The sequence below is a fragment of the Chroicocephalus ridibundus genome, chromosome 3 (genome assembly GCF_963924245.1).
Source record: "Chroicocephalus ridibundus chromosome 3, bChrRid1.1, whole genome shotgun sequence".
NCBI classification, from domain to species: Eukaryota; Metazoa; Chordata; class Aves; order Charadriiformes; family Laridae; genus Chroicocephalus; species Chroicocephalus ridibundus.
In genome coordinates, this window is record NC_086286.1 from 43880225 (window position 1) to 43896870 (window position 16646).

The 16646-nt window shown below is 40.5% G+C and overlaps 3 protein-coding genes across 7 annotated transcripts in view; 1 reads left to right on the forward strand and 2 right to left on the reverse strand.

The window, feature by feature from the left end:
• Window positions 1-5842: 5842 nt before the first annotated feature.
• Window positions 5843-16646, forward strand: part of OPN3 (opsin 3) — a 116056-nt gene continuing 105252 nt past the window's right edge. Inside the window, exons 1-4 of one of the 5 annotated variants that reach the window (XM_063328937.1) lie at window positions 5889-5955; window positions 6057-6132; window positions 6532-6618; window positions 8324-9672. In XM_063328937.1, the coding sequence (XP_063185007.1) occupies window positions 8364-9323 (960 nt within the window). In that variant the 5' untranslated portion in view covers window positions 5889-5955; window positions 6057-6132; window positions 6532-6618; window positions 8324-8363 and the 3' untranslated portion in view covers window positions 9324-9672. Of the gene's footprint in view, window positions 5956-6056; window positions 6133-6478; window positions 6619-8323; window positions 9673-16646 lie in introns of those variants that run through there. The other 4 variants (XM_063328936.1, XM_063328934.1, XM_063328938.1 and 1 more) reach the window with 4 other exon arrangements.
• LOC134512979 (WD repeat-containing protein 64-like) overlaps window positions 14706-16646 on the reverse strand; it is a 73723-nt gene continuing 71782 nt past the window's right edge. The window contains exon 22 of the mRNA XM_063328910.1: window positions 14706-14822. Coding sequence (XP_063184980.1) covers window positions 14706-14822 — 117 coding nt within the window. The remainder of the gene's footprint in view (window positions 14823-16646) is intronic.
• LOC134513795 (WD repeat-containing protein 64-like) overlaps window positions 14706-16646 on the reverse strand; it is a 73723-nt gene continuing 71782 nt past the window's right edge. The window contains exons 26-27 of the mRNA XM_063330965.1: window positions 15755-15835; window positions 14706-14822 (exon numbers count right to left, since the gene is read on the reverse strand). Coding sequence (XP_063187035.1) covers window positions 14706-14822; window positions 15755-15835 — 198 coding nt within the window. The remainder of the gene's footprint in view (window positions 14823-15754; window positions 15836-16646) is intronic.

The window sequence follows — 16646 nt, forward strand, 5'->3', positions numbered from 1 at the left end:
TTTCACAAGTAGCTCGTGTATCTGGAGAATTTGCTAAGACTAGAAATTACTATGCCAAATCCCCGTTGTATGTTTTTCCTTTCCTTGCGCAGTTTTGTAATAGCGACTGGCAGTGCACGTTACAAATAGACCTGGAAACAGAAAGTGCAGCGGAGACATTTTGTTTCCTTTACAATCGTTTTGTATCATGTAATAAAAAAGAAGAGCTATATAGAGTATAGCTCTATTGACCCCTAATGGAAATCTAAGATAAATGCGCTGAAGTACCTCTAGAACTGCTTCTTTCTCAACACTGACTATAGAGGGGAAATGGGATCACTAGGTCTGATGTAGACAACTAGCCTTTACACAGACAAGGTAAAGCAAAATTAATTTTGTCCTCACTGTGCACTGTGATGGACAAGGACATCGTACAGATTTTTAGTAAACTTCCTTCCCTACATTGTCTGTCGTTGCTGGAATTGTCTTCACAGGGTAGATTAAAATACTCAGAATGAAAACTGGCACTTTGCTGAAGCTCACAATCAGAGCATCATCTATGGTGACATTAGTAGATCAGGTGTGTGGTTAATACTAGTTTTTCCAAAATTTCAGTGAATTCCTTATTATTGCTGCTATATTGTCTTCACTGCTTAAGAATTTGATCACTTTTATTTCAGAAGGTCTGTCTGGCAGTTAGTTGGACCATTTAATCAATTTGTTAGAAAAATTTGATTTCCCTCTGATAAGTAGCAGCATTGCATTTACTGCACCCTTTATCTGCCTTTTCTTGAAATTCCTGTTTATGAAGAGCATATTTTCCCACTTTTTTTTTTAGCTTAGCTGAGAACCCAGGCCTTAATAGCACAAGCAAACTCCTGTACACACTTGTACACACTTGAGAAGAGTCTAGAGGAAGACATCCTTAAAACTATATTTAGTAGCAGAGGAAGTGTTTTTAAAAGCTCATTTATCAGGAAAATATTGTGTCAATAATGTTAGTAAAGTCATTAAAAACCAGGATTATCTAGCTGATATTGCACCTGCCATCTGCTTCAGTCATGCCAGGCAAAGAACATGATATATGTGACAAGTATCTCACTTATCAAATAATTCTGTTACACTGTTAATGGCGTTCTTAGGCTTCAGCCCCTGACAAGTACAGAGGAGAACAGAAGAAAAGCCATATTAGTTTCCTGCATCAGAATCCCAGGTAACCTCATTAGGCTGGTCACAGTTCCCATCTGCTCACTCCTGGGTAAACACAGCTCTAGTATTCATTTTCCAGGGAAGAGATCTGTGAAGGTGATTCCAGCATTCCCTTCCTGTGCAAACCTTACTGCTCCGGTAAGGTCTGTGCCCACCAGCTTCTTCATGAGAATGTGGTAGTGCAGGAAACAAGCTCTGCCAAATAATACCTTGCGAAGCTCATTGAGCTCAACCCCAGCTAAGTAATATTTGAAGTGGATGTCTGTCAACAGCATGCTTGGTTGGAGGTGCCAAGATCATCTGACCTTCTCTTTGTGTCCTGGGTTTTTCCAGTGAAGGCAAAAGACCACTAATCCACGTGTTGCCAGTGAACAGCAAAAACAAGCTGCTCCTTAGTAATCCCATGGAAATGGGTGGAGGCATAATTTATTTGATCCCCTCCCATCCTACTGCCAGTGGAAACCTGCTCTCTGCCATCATGATGCATTGCCAACATTTTGATTTGGTCGTCTGCTCCTTTGCTATGAGTTCTCCCAGTTTGCTTTGAGTGCTCAAGCAGTAATTCTCAGCTATAAGAAGGAGCACCCGTGGACAGTCTCCTGCTGATGTTCATTGTGAAAACAAAAGTGTGTATCAGTGTCTATGAGGAAGGCTGTCTACTTGTTCATATTCCAGAAATTCTGAAGTGGATAATTTAAACAAAAATGTTTAAATTGCTGTAGTGCCAGGCACAGCCTCATTCTGGAGAGTCTTCCTTCGTAAGAAGTGACAACCCTCTTTAGATGCTAGTGACTAAGAAATAGCATAGCAGTAACGTGGTCCCAGAAAGTGCGCTCTCATCTGTGTCTCTAGCACTCCTCTGCTTTTGGCCGTTTTGCCAGAAAAGGAGAAGAAAACTCATGTACTGCTCAGGTCCCCATCCCTTCTGCTTGCTTCAGTATTAGTTTTCACTACAGGACATTAGGTGAGATTGAAAACAAAATGCAGAACGAGGACATTTGAAAAGTATTAAAAATAAAGTGCTCTCCAACCTATTTTGTGGGAGGCTGGTGTGGTTAGATTTTTTTCCCCAGCACTAATCAGCCTCTTTCTGGAATTTCATTACAGACCCTGCTTCCAAATTAGTAAAGGCTGAAGCGAGGGAGCGGGTAGGAGGCTCCTCTCTTGACTCCTCCAGCTGTGCTCCCTACCCTAAAATACAGGGTCTTCTCCCATCCCAGTGAGTCCATAGGAGCCTCCAACATGGTGGGATGCTCAAAGAACAGAGTCACTGCACCCAAGGAGGCGGGGACATTGAGGGGGTCACAGCTGGCTCTCCTGGCTGGGGGGCACACTCTCTTCTATTTTAATCTCCACTTGTTTCTTAACACATAATGCATTTGGGCCTTGTCTTTTTTCAGCTTGTTCTTCTAAGGAAGGAAGACTTACATGCTCATGCCTCTTACTTGAATGTGTACCTGCAATAAATGTTGAAGCCATAGAGTTATTGTCATGTAATTTGACAAAGGGCTAGAAGCCTTGAAGATACTCTGTCTGATTCATGAAAATGTGGAGAGGAATGGAATGGAACGGAACAGAACAGAACAGAATAGAATATTTCAGTTGGCAGGGACCTACTACGATCATCTAGTCCAACTGCCTGACCAATTCAGAGCTGACCAAGTTAAAGCATGTTATTAAGGGCATTGTCCAAATGCTTTTTAAACACTGATGGGCTTGGGACTTTGACCACCTCTCTAGGAAGCCTATTCCAGTGTTTGACTACCTTCTCGGTAAAGAAACGTTTCCTAATGTCCAGTCTAAACCTCCCCTGGCACAGCTTTGAACCATTCCTATGCATCCCGTGACTGGATACCAGGGAGAAGAGCTCAGCATTTCCCTCTGCACTTCCCCTCCTCAGGAAGCTGTAGAGAGCAATGAGATTGTCCCCCAGCCTCCTTTCCTCCAAACTGGACAAAGCCCAAAGTCCTTAGCCGCTCCTCATAGCACATTCCTACCAGTCCTTTCACCAGATTTGTTGCCCCCCTCTGGATACATTGAAGGACCTTCACATCCCTCTTAATTGTGGGCCCAGACGTGCACATAATATTCAAGGTGAGGCCACACCAACAGTGAACACAGCAGGATAATCACCTCTTTTGACTGTCTGGTTAGGTTGTGTTCGATGCACCCCAGGATGCGGTCTGCCCTTGTGGTTGCCAGGGCCCACTGCTGACTCATATGGAGCCTGCCCACCAGCACCCCCAGACCCCTTTCTGCAGGGCTGCTCTCCAGCCACTCCTCTCCCAATTTATACTTGTGCCCAGTTATGCTGTTACTCCGGGGTAGCGTACAGAGCTTAATCTTTGGTCCATGCCATGGAGTGGGTGCCCTAGGGTCTGCAGACATATGGATCATGATTTACATATCACAATCAGTGCAGGCTTTCTTTTGCACGAAAGCTACAGAAAGGTGTGAGCCTGGGGCAGTCTCTGGTCTCCTCTAGATGTGATGTTGGGATGCGGGCAGGGAATATAGCTAGACCTGGAAAACCTGCTTTTTGGAAGTAGATTGTTGTCTATCTTTCCCCTACTAAAGGAAATCGTTTCCCTCACTTGGAAGTTATGAAGATTGAGGGGGTAGGGCAGGAAATAAGCCTTCATTAACTCTGTTGCTAACAGAAGTACTTTTCTCCTGCCCCTACTTGCCAGTCTTAAAGACTATTTTCAGATGTAATATATTTAATCTCTCCCTTTAGGACTACCAAGAGGCCTTTGAGCTACAGACCTCTGAGCCTGCTTCTTCAGTTACCATTTAACTTGTTGTGTTTAGCAGTTTGCTGCTTTTGCACAGACTCCAAAAATTCACAAATTTTCCACTTAGGGACTAGTCTTACCCATTTATAAACACAGATAGTAGTGACAGGGTGTAGGTTTGGTAAAAGATTTGCATTATCTGGATTCATAAGTGGTTCCATAAGAAATAGGCTGAGCAACATTCACTCTGATGCATAAGAATGACACTAGCTAACAGTGTTAATTGCTGTCACTTATTGAAAGTCTTTGTGAAGCCAGCTTTATTAGCTGTATTTCTTTGACAGTGTATACTGAGTGTGTTCCTCCCTTCTCACTAATCTGTAGCTTACCAAAACTCAAGTAGTCTAAACAGGGATCATAAATTATGTCGAAGTTAAAGCAGATGACCAACTGTAACGAGTTGAATGAATGAAGCCATGGAAGCTCCAGAAGCTCCAGATCAATAGTATGGATCACCAAAATTATTCAGTAACCAGCCTACCTTCCAGAGTGCTAAGGGGTATGCAGTACATCCATTTCAGTTATTAGCTAGCAGCTGATTCACCAGCCATGTTGTTCGCCTTCAGAGAACAACAATTTCCAGGAAGGCAGAAAAGCAAATGCCTGAGGCAGTCACTGCTTCAGCCATCTCAGTCTAATCAATTCCTATGTTTGTCAGCAGCCTCACATCCTCACACAACCCCACTGCAGTGCCTTGTCTTGATAGCTTCTGCTCTGTTATGGATGTACTGAAAAGAGGGAAAAATACAGTCTTCCTTGGTCTTTACAATACAGAAGAGGCACAAGAGAGTTATATTTCAAATTGCTATTTACTTTCATAGAAAACTTTTTCCGTACACATTGTCAATATGAGGATGTGTGAACCACAGACCTAACACCTAGTCACTACGCTGTCTCTCTTAAACTTTAAATGTTTCTCTGATCACCTAGCACTGACAGCATTCATTTTGAGTACCCATAAGAAACAATGTCTTCCTATAGTTAAGAGTATATGAACACAACATTTGTATAATGCACTAATGCTGTGAAATCTCCCTTGACAGTCTTGTTACTCATCAGAGGTTTGTCAGTGCTAAGGTAGGGATGTATAGGAGAATTAAGCCAAAGCAGGGTGTTATTTGTAGTACAATCCCAAATCCAAGCAAAGCTCCACTGAAGTTCTTGAGACTTTTGTCAAAGCAAGACCTTTGTCAAAGCAAGACCAGGTAGCTCAGGGCCTAGTGGCAATTTTTGCCTTTTTTTTTTTTAATTCACCACATACCTATCATCAAAAATAATTTTCCTCAGTTCATATGCAAAGATCCAGCTATGTATATTTGCAGCAACAGTTTGCAGCTACAGCAACTGCATGTTGACAAGTGGGTACATTCATGCAGGAATATTACCTTGCACGCCTTGCAATGATTCTGAGTGGAGAGAATATATTTTCTCAACCAGGAAGAAATAACGTATGGCTTCAAATACATAGATGAGTGGGCATGCAAACAGATGTATCCTATCACCTTTCCTACATTGAAGTCTCAGAAGAATTCCTGACTTCCTGCAGGAGACCGCAATAACCAAAACCAGAAGTAGAACACCCATTTTTGCCATTATACCTCAAAACCCTCTGCATTATCAGTTTTTCCACCTATACTGATGATATTAACTATTCTGAGCTTACCTTTGCTGTGGCTGTGCTGCTTGTGGCAAGTTTTTTTGACCTCTAAAAACATATATCAGTATAGACAACAGAAGCATGCTAACCTTCCAGTAAACCAGTGCATTTTTTTCGTTTTTGTGATCCTTTATTGTGAAATGATACATCCAGGTGCAGATGAAGCCTCTGTGCCACGTAGCTGCATGGTTCAGCCTGGCCTCTAGAGACCTCTGGGACAGAGGGAGCCCCAGCTGAAGCTGGGTGCAAAAGTCAGTTCGGTTTCGCTTTTGAAGGTGCAGAGGCAGGAGCAACTCTCTCTGCCTTTCTTTATAGGTAAGTCTTCAAACTAGTCCTGCAGTGATTACTACCAGTTTAAAATATTGTCAATTTTTTTTTTTACTTTACAATGATGTAATTTTACGTATGATCAACAGAGAATTTGGAGCCTGTTACTGTTATTTTGTTCCTTATGCATGTGGACCTCACCCTTGTGCTGAAGAAGACAAACAGGTAAATTTTTGAACATATTCCTCCTACCTGCAGGTGCTTCCGTGCTTCTCTGAACACCATCCCTTTTAGTTAAAATCCCATGGAAAGGTATGTGTTTTCCTATGATGTAGTCCAGAATAGCAGTTCTAGCCTGTGACTTAACATTTTTCCTCTGCATGTTTATTGTCCAGAAAACTCTATAAACCAGTCTGGGGTCACCTGAGTTCCTCCAGACTCTCCAAGTCTGCCCAGAGCCTGAGCTGTGCCAAGGCAACTTCCTTCCAGTTAGGGAATTATACAGAGCTCTCTCTCCATGTATCTTTAAGGCATGATCTAGTGTTAACAGCTTGATTTAATCATTAACAAGAAATTGCAAAAGGATAAGCAGACTGCTGCAGATGACAATAAACAATTTGGCAGGCGGTGGGAAAGGACCAGCTGTGTCATCATATGTGAATCTCAAGGTGAGAGCCTGAGGCAAAGAAAACCTGAGTCCTTCTGAAGCAGGTGAGCAGTACCTGGGAGTTGTTGCTGTTGATTTATTTAACTTGGTGCTGGGCTCCACTGCACGCTCCACATGTGCAATCTATTTTTCTGAGAAAAGGGATTTTGAATAACGCTTGAAAATATTCCTTTCCCCATTTCTGGTAACGCAAACTGTGAACTAGCAGGTGAAGGTCTGTGTCTCAGGGAAATCTAGGGAAGCGTGAACTATACAATGACTTGGATAAAAGGTTTTTTCAGTCAGTAGCTCAAGTAAAAGGACCTTTTAACTGAAAGATTAAAAAGAAACTAAAAAAGCTGTTCATCATGCTCTGCAGGAAACCTGTAGATTAGATTCTCAGGGATCTGACTCCAGGTCACAGACTTTTATGGGACTTTCAGCCCAGAAAGAAGAAAGGAAGATAGACAGGGTTTTTTCATGTACAGGCTCCTCAGTGTGGACCAGCTCAGTGGGCAGTGGAGATTGTCTCTAAAAAGCCAGCAGGATTCCCTCATAGCAGGAAAAGAATATATTGCTGCATTACTTGGGTGAAATTGTGCTCTCCTTTCCTTAGAGTAGGCGGCTGATGGTAGGGTGCTTCCATTCTGCACCCTGCCCTCTCAGTATTACTACTGGCTGCTCTCATACACACTCCCAGGCCAGGAGTTGTGGACAGATTCTTGCACACCTTCTTTCCTACGCTCTCCCGTGTGTGCTCCGCTGATCCTTTGCATTTCTGCAAGTGACGTAATGATAGGGGCAGGATGGACAACAAGGCAGCCTGCCTCATCTACAAATGCATCTGTTTACATACCCCTTGTCTGTCCTTTATTGTTTTGGGTTTTTTTTTATTCATGGAAGTGAAAAGTATCCTTTTTTATTCTGCTCTTCACTCACTTCACTCGCTCATTTTACATCTGTCCAACGTGGTTATGCTCAAGACTCTGATCTTTCTAGAGATGTAATGCTTTCAAACCAGAAAGCACTGTCAGCATCTTGCTGAGTTCCAGTTTTCCAAAAAATGGCAGAGTTAGTGGGGGCTTAAAATATCTTAGCTCCCTTGAAGAGAATAGAGTCTTGAAAACTAAAGAGAATAGAGTCACGTGTTAATACACTCACTTGTATCTGTCTATAATGCTATCAGATTAACTCAGCCTGGAGCACAGGTGGAGGTAGATCTTGGTAGCACTCAATTTTTATCAGCCTGCTTATTTTAGACAAGCCCAGTGTCTGAGCTGACATAGCCTCTAGTTTCTGTAACCATGTGGATAATGGAAAGCTATTTCACACAGGTTAATGAGATACAGATGTTCTATGAAATTTTGTTAGAATTTGCTTAGATTTTGGAGGTGAAAAAGAGGGAGGCTTTGGTGGGAAAAAATATTTCAAATATTTTGCTGGGATCTGGCGATTCTCTGGGATCAGATAGGATAATCAAATACTGTTTGTGTTTTCTGGGGAAATGAAGGAGGCCCAGTAACCTACCATTTCCCTTGCCCTGTTATTCTGGGAGAATCCTCTCTTTTGGAAACATTGCATCAGTTACATCTATCCACACTAAGTGCCCTGTTCATTTTTGTTTCTCATATAAGTACTCTTCTTTTTTTGTACTACATGGAATGAAATTAAAATAGGTTAATCAGTAACTAATTATTCCAGCAGAAGCTGTACAGTCTCTCGTGTTCCCAACTGTAAGTAATCTAAAACCTGTCTTTTGCTTTTATGTAGGTACTGATATACTCCATATTGCTGAGTCTTCCAGCAGCAAATGAAGACTATGTATCTGTTCCTCCTTTCCATTTTATATTTGCTTTTGAAAGCCACTGACACCAAAGAGGTTATATTTGGTCATAACAATTTCACAGAATATCAAGTGGGCAACATGAACCTGATTCTCTCTGTCCCACATGGTGGTTCAATGGAACCCAAAGACATCCCTGATCGAGAGGCTGGCTGTTGGGATGGAAAGACATCCTCTTGTATTTTCTCTCATGAATATCCTTCTGGAAGTATTCAAAATTATAAGGAATGCAAAGTGTCTACCAACCAAGACAGGTATACTATAGAGGTGGCTCAGGCTCTTGCTGAAGAAATCAACAAAATTACTGAAGGCTTTTTCCCACATATCATTATAAACCACCTACAGAGGTTCAAGATGGATGCTAACAGGGAAAAGGAAGAAGCCTCCTTTGGAATTCCCCAAGCAGAGCAGGCCTGGGAGGAGTATATGGGATTTTTGACCACTGCAAAATCACAGATGACAGGGGGCCTGATTCTAGATATCCATGGACAAGCACATCCTGAACAGTGGATAGAACTAGGTTATACACTTTCAAAAAGTTCCCTTAACTTAGGTGTCTTTTCTGCATCATGTTCCTCAATTAGCCATCTGGCCAGTCAGCTAGTCAATGTGTCTTCTGCGACTTTGGTTGCAGGGAACAGAAGTTTGGGAAAATATATTGAAGGACAAAATAACACTTATGTTTGTGTGCCTTCTCCATCCAATCCTAGGCCAAATAATGGGAGCTATTATAGTGGTGGATACATAACAAAGACTTTTGGTTCCCGTAGTTCTGGCACTGTTGATGCCATTCAGCTTGAACTTCCTCAGTGGGTAAGGGCAGCTGAAGAACGTCCCAGATTTTGTAAAGCCCTAGCAAGGGCTGTAATGAAATTCTGGCAAACTAACTACTGCAGCCAGTACAAACATGATTTTCTGCCATGCTGAAAGAGAGTGTCTTGTTAAGATACCTTCTATAATACAGTAATGGTCTGTAACAACAGAACAACTGATACACCTGGAACATTTAAGCCTGCAATGTAGTTGTGGATGTTGGTGGAAAGAAACTAACCTGCAAAGCTATACATGTGTGACAATGTCTCTACATTGACACACAGAAAATCCACAGCTAATACCAACAAGTCCATTAGACACAACTTTGTACTAGATCCAGCATTGAAGAGACTGCTAGAAGATGAGTGGGTATATTTGGAAGTATCACTTGCCTGGTATGCTGTTCTGTGCTTAATTTCTTTCCAATAGAATCCTCTGTTCTCTAGCACACAATAAACAACTATTCTTCTAATGTATTCTGTGCAGTGCAGTGCCTTAGTAGATTCTCTGTTCAAACAAATGAAGTGTCTTTGCTTTTGTTGTGACATTTAAGAAAGACAATTGGATAATATCATTGTGTAAAATGTTTGGGGCTGGGACCAGTTTCCATTTGGTGTTTATAAAGCCCTAGGAGTTGGGACTCTTCAAGTAAACAGTAATGCTGAGCAATGACATGCAGTCTGAACTACTTCAGGTTCAGCTAACTTAATGAATCATGAAAAAAAAGTCTGAGAGCATTATAGCACTGTAATTTTGTCACAGTTTAAATAGCACAATAGTAAGATAGTAACAGGATGGAAGGCTGCTAACGATAACACATACATATCATGCTTTTTTGACAGTTTTCCTTACAGCATGGTTCCTTCCTGAGAGCTGGTCCATTGCTTTCCTTCAGCATAGAATTAAACTCTTGATTGTTACTGGGAATAGTATTGAATTACATTACATTCTGCACAGTGGAGAATATAGTGGCATGAATAGACATGAGTACAAATCAGCTCTTGGAAAACATGGGCAATTAATAAGGAAAACCAAAGGGAGCAGGCAGCAAGACTGAAAAGAGTAAAAATCAAATATTAAGAACCTATGAAATCCTAGCAGATTTTTGGTAAAAAGAAAAGAATGAGTAAATAGTCAGTTCTAAGTAAATTGACAGTTCTGAGGAAGTAAATATTCAGTTAATAAACTGAAAAGAAGTGGGATATCTGCATCTTGCAACCACAGCAAAATACTTTAGTTCTAACTGTAAATAGGGACAATACCAAAGAGACATAAAACATAACACATAAGAGCACCAAAAGAAATGGGTAAGGAACAAACTGTTCATTTTTAATAATCTTTGAAGACTAGGAAATTTTCAGGTAACTGTAAGAGCTGATGTAGCTGTCTTTCAAAGGCAAATACAACTTAGGGAACTGCAGGGGTGTTACCTTTCATTTGCTAACTGCTAAATCATGGGGTGGATGAAGGGAACACAATTAGTAAATGGCAGATTACACTTTATCTGGTGCCACTTGGTTTGTCAGACACACTTCATTTTAGTTGCAATCACAAGGTTGGTTAATGTGGTAGGTTGACCCTGGCAGACACTAAGCGCCCACCCAGTTACTTGCTTACTTCTCCCAGTGGGACTGGGGAGAGACTTGGAAGAGCAAAAGTGAAAAAACTCATGGGTCGAAACAAAGAAGTTTAATAGGTGAAGCGAAGCTGCATTGCAAGCAAAGCAAAGGAAGGAATTCATCCTCTACTTCCCATAAGCAGGCAGACGTTTAGCCACTTCCTGGAAAGCAGGGTCTAAGTAAGCATAATGGTTACTTGGGAAGACAAACACCATAACCATGAACATCTTGCTTTCCTCCTCCATTCCATGAGCTCTTATTGCAGAGCAAGACATTATATGGTATGGAATATCTCTGGGCGTTTCAGATCAGCTGTTGTGGCTGTGTCCCTTCCCAACTTCTTATGAACCTCCAGGCTACTCGCTGGGGGTGAGAAAAAAACACCTTGATGTTGTGCAGGCACTGCTTAGCAATAGCCAAAACTCTGGTGTATTATCAACATTTTTTGGTCACAGATACAGAACACAGCACCATACAGGCTGCTATGAAGAAAATTAAGTTCATTCCAGCCAGACCCAGTGCAGTTGATAATTTTTTAAATATAATCCCACAAGATATTTTGCTAAAAAAAAAGCAGTATTACTCCAAAATCTATCATAGCCCTATAACAAGTTGAAGACAGTTAATCATTGCAAGTCATTGTATATCCAGCTCATCAGAAGACAGTCTTACCAAGAAGGCCAGCAGATCAAACATTGTTCATTACTGGTAATAAAGAAAAAATACTATTTCCCCCCAAATAGTATGTAATAATGGCAGTAGTTACACGGATTATCCTAAATACTCACTAAGGTGACACACTTTACAGGGATTTGTATCTTTAGCCAGACAAAGGATGATAGAATATGTATTCTGTGACCTATGTCATGTTGTGACACTGTCCTGGAATGCTGAAGTGCCAGGAAGGATTCAGGGAATTGTAACAGATAATTAATTGAATATGAGCTCAGCATGCACTTTTCTGGCTTAGAAGATGAACATGCTCTTTGAAAGCATAAGCAAGGAACTAACGGGCAGATACAGCAGGGCATATTAACTCCTTGTGGCTTTTCTGATGCTTGTAAGATGGAGTTCTGAGGCAGACACTGAAAAAAAAAAAGATACCACTGTCATGGAAAGAGATAAAAAGGCTACAGAAATATGCCTTGGAGTGAGAGACTCATAAAGATCAAATTACAGTTAACTTTGCTATCAAAAGGAATTGGAAGGCTGATAGAACCTGAGTAAAGGAGAACACCATTTGTGTTTTTCTTCTGCCTTCAAAACAGCTCACAGAGTGTGAGGTGTAATTTCTCTGTATCACGCTCCCCTAAGTTTCTGTTTCATAGGGACTTTAGGGGAGAACAGAACCAGAGGCCCTGGGGAGCATCTGCAGGGATACTGGAGCTAGACCTGTTCGGGACCTGTTGGAGCTGACAGGGTTTGTTAGTTCAGACCAATTGCCATGTTAGTGTAACACACTGCCTCCAGACCTGAGCTGGCTCCTGAAGCTGCAGTGCACGGCCCCTCAGCTAAACTGCCCAGCCTGCTCCTTACTCGCAGCTCAGACAAGCTGACTGAATCATGGAGAGCAGACTTTGACTTCTTTGATTAAGAAGAATAATCTCTGGAAAGGATTTTTAATATCTGATGAAGCTTAATCTGGCAGAAAAAAGGCAGCATAATATCCAATATATGAAAGTCCAAACCGGACAAATTTGGAGCAGAGGAAACTTGTGGTTTTGACGTGGAGAATAACCGGCAACAAATGTACATTAACAACCCTAGGATGCTCCCTTCAACTGGAAACCAAAATAGTAACAGAAACAGTCATTTGGCCGCAGAAGGTATTCATGATGGATTTTCTGGCTTGTGCCACTCACAAGGTTAGACTGGATGATACAGCCAATCTCCTTTGGCACTAAAATTCATTAAGTTTTCGGTCAGAGTGTCAAATCAATTCTACCTATTTCTGATTGTTGAAGCTCCGGCAGCATCTTCCCTAAGGAAGCAGCTGTCTAATCTGAGATCTCAGGCAAGTGAGTTTTCTTTTACGTAATGTACACTACAGTGGTCCTGGTTAAGATCTTTGTCTCAGGGCCATAATGAATTGTTAAATGTTGAATGGGCTATCCATTGATTTCAACAGGAATGATAAACCCAAGATAAACCTTCTTCTTTTGCCATGTGCTTTCCCAAGCAGAAGGGCAGCTCATTACGCAGCACAGGATGCAAGATGCTGTTCAATATACTATTCTTACTTGTGCTAGCTAAAGATTTCAATTTCCTATTTAGATGAAAACAGAGAATAAAGCATAAGAAGAGCAAAGCTTTCTGACATTGCTGTGCCATGGAAGAAGAAAAGGGACAAACCTATGTTTTGGTTTCTTAAATGTTGGCAAGGAGATCAGTTTACAACAGTTGCCAGTTCTCTTCCAGTGCTATCAAAAGGTTCAGTTTGAGATTAAGGGTTCAGGGTCCAATCACAAAGATAGAGAAGATGTTAAGTAGGTTTTAGTGCATCCCAGAAGGGAATAGTTTAAGACTTTCAATTAATGCAAAATCCACCAGAACAACATCGTTACTAGCCTCTCATTAAGTAAACAGCCACTGGCAACTGCTGAAAAGGAGTATGAATAAATTTTACAATTTACAAGCTGAGTAAATTTTACAAATTTTGGTCTTGTTTACAACAGTTCAGTGTGAAGAGTTCATATTGAATCACAATAATGATAAAATAATGCTGTTATGTTTTCACCTTCATTACACCCTGAATCATACATTGACCTTCCTTTAAACACATCTACCGTGCCCTAGGCTTGGTTTGTACTATATAGTAGAAATGATTAAAATAATTGGGGTCAATTGAATTGACCTGTAGTGGTTTTTACTGTTTTAAATCTGCATAGCTAAGATTTAAATTGGTGCAACAAGGGATCGGGATTTTGCCCATAAACCTGAACTGACAGGCAGTAAATTGATCAGAAAACCTAATTTAAAAAAATCTTATCAAAACAGATTTTCCATACTGTGACATGTTAGTGCATTTCTAAAACAAAATAGCATAAACCAGAAGGAATCTGAGCTGCTGAAAATTATTTTTTGTGTAATACGTCCATTTAATTCTGTTAGTAATTCTGGTCAAGGCTTCTTCTGAACAAACAAAAATATTGGCACTAAAAGGCATTAGAATGATAATTCTGAAGACTTGTCCACATAGCGTTAACAAAACAATTGCAAGGAGCTTTGCTTGGGTTTTGCTTTTTCTGTTTCTGTAATTATGTTTAATTAATATAAAGTTAGCTCAGCTGAACATAGTGCAGAGTTAAACATGGCATGTTCTATGATGCTGTGACCTAAATCCAGGTATCTTTAAATCAGGCTGTTTCTCATCATTTGAACCTAGTTCTTGACCTTACTTCTGTCTTATCTCCACATGATAAACAAGGAAATAATATTTCTGGAAGAAGACATTTGACTAGGATACTGTGGCTACCTATGGAACATCCCATCAATTCTTTGCCTATCCAAGGACACCACAGCTGCTGAAACATGAGATAAAGGTTAGAGCAGTACCTCTGGAATAACATTTCTTGTTCTTCAGAGAAGTCTGTATGGCTAGCAGAACTTCTGCAGATTTATGGTTCTGAATCTTTAAGCAGTTAATCATGGTAACTTGCTTTTCCTTCTTGACCATTAAAAAAGTGGAGTGAGATGGGCTTTTCTGTGAGAGTCTTGTTATAATCATACACTGGCTTTATTAGAATTTATTCTCTGCATGAAGGAATGAAATAGAAGTAAAGATTTGATTTCTATATGCTCTACTTCATAATGAAATGGATTTAAATATAATAGAAAAAAGCAGAAAAAAACCCAATTGAAATAAGGAACCTGCCAATCAACTTCCCTGAAGATGGATGCTATGTTTATTTGTCTTGACCCTATTCTCCACTGAAACCCGTCTCCATTGTCCATCCAGTGGGACTGGACGTCTCAGCTTTCTTCCACTGAAGACCTTTGAAAAATAAATTGCAAAATTTCAAGAACTTTTCAGGTGAACAAACTACCTTGATAGCATTTGTAAAAAAAAAATTATTTGTTGTGCATGTAGCTCACAGAAAAAGTCTGATCTCATTTTATTGTAAATCCATTTCAGTGCCATTGACTTCAGTTTAGTTGCTCCTAACTTGCCAAGGCACAAGACTCCCTGTATTTGATTTTCTTCTTGTGGAAGAAAACAAAACATAGGTTTCCCAGGCACATTAATGGTCAGAAGAATAGCATATTTGCTGACGCTTTGAATGGTGTGCTCCCGAGTTTTCTGAGATATTCCGTAATGCTGCATGCACAAACATTAAGTCATATATCTTTGAATGCAGAGTACCCTATTCATCCCACCTAACTAGCCATCTGGATGTTAGGAGTCTCATTTAAGCTAGTTCTCTAGGTACCCGCTATAGAGTGAGATCAGCACCTCTGCTAGGGTTGGTTCTTTCCATCCGATGATAGGTGGGATAGACGAGGCTGTGGACATTCTGGTCTTTCTCCATACAACCTAGGAAGCCTTGCTAGACAGCTTGCAATAAATCAAATCAATAGTACGCGTAAAACAGTATTAACTTACAATAGCCAAAGCTTTGTGTGGATAGGAATCAATAGTTTCTGGGCTGTCTAAAAGAGTCAAGTTTCAGCAAAATGTTAATGACATGAGGTTGAACAGGAGAAGTAAATGTCTGGAATACTCACTTTGAGGCATGTTCTTTTCATCTGGCTTCCCAAACTTCCACCAAATGGAGAATGGAGTTGGATAGGTAGTAATGCAAATCAAAAAGCAGACAGTTAACAATGGAATGTCAGAGTACATGATTGTAATAATTTACTAGTGTTAATGGCTTCTGCTGTATGAATGCCACTGCAAAAGGTAGAAAAGAAAACGCTTGTGCTTACCTCATATATAGGAAGAAACCCAAATACGGCACCAGCCTCTCTGTTTCCAGACTCAAAAGTTTCCAAAGGTTGTCTGTGGATCTGACCAAGGGAAGCCAAAGTCAGTGCATTACTAGCTGAAGACAAAAGGTAATGAAGACATTACTTCTGTTATTGAATTGCATGGTAACATTCATGTTATCTGAAGAAAGGTATATCATTACTATGTGGAGACGTTATGGTTTATGCACAGGTTTTCTTTTTACCTTTGAACTTTTTTTTTTTTTAAATTAGGAGGGGTCATTCTTCTGTTATAGAAAATGCATAACCAGCAAAATTCCAGCTTCCCAAGGGACACAAAATCAAGACAGTTAACAGCAAAATGCTTTTTATCACCTAAGATAACGCTACTTTTAAACACTTGCTTAGTTCTCTCACCTATCAACACCTTGGATAAGCTCAATAAAGGAATAATTTTCAGGGTACCTGTCAGGTTTGGTGGATGCATACTATCAGAGCACAGTGAAAGTCTAGCCAAGGGGTAATGGAGTAAGAACTCCCTCCCAGACCATTGCTTCATCACAGGGCTGTTAGTCTGGCTATTTTCCAAATGCAACAAAAAATTTTATTAATTCCCATGACTTTTAAGGGCTAAGCCAAGTAACAATGGAGGGGCTCCACCATTTTTCAGTTAGAGTTGTAGAAAGTATTCGTAATGATATCTAAATTAACTCAGAACTCCTGTTTCTGACTTCATGGGGAGCCTGAAAGAACTATTGTGTATAACCAGAGATTCACTGTTCTAGTATTTTCATACTTCCTTCAAGTGACCTTTAGGATTTATGTTTGGAGCGTGTGAAAATTCTAGCGTTTTTAATAATGTCAAAGCAAACAAGTTAATTAGTGTGTGCTT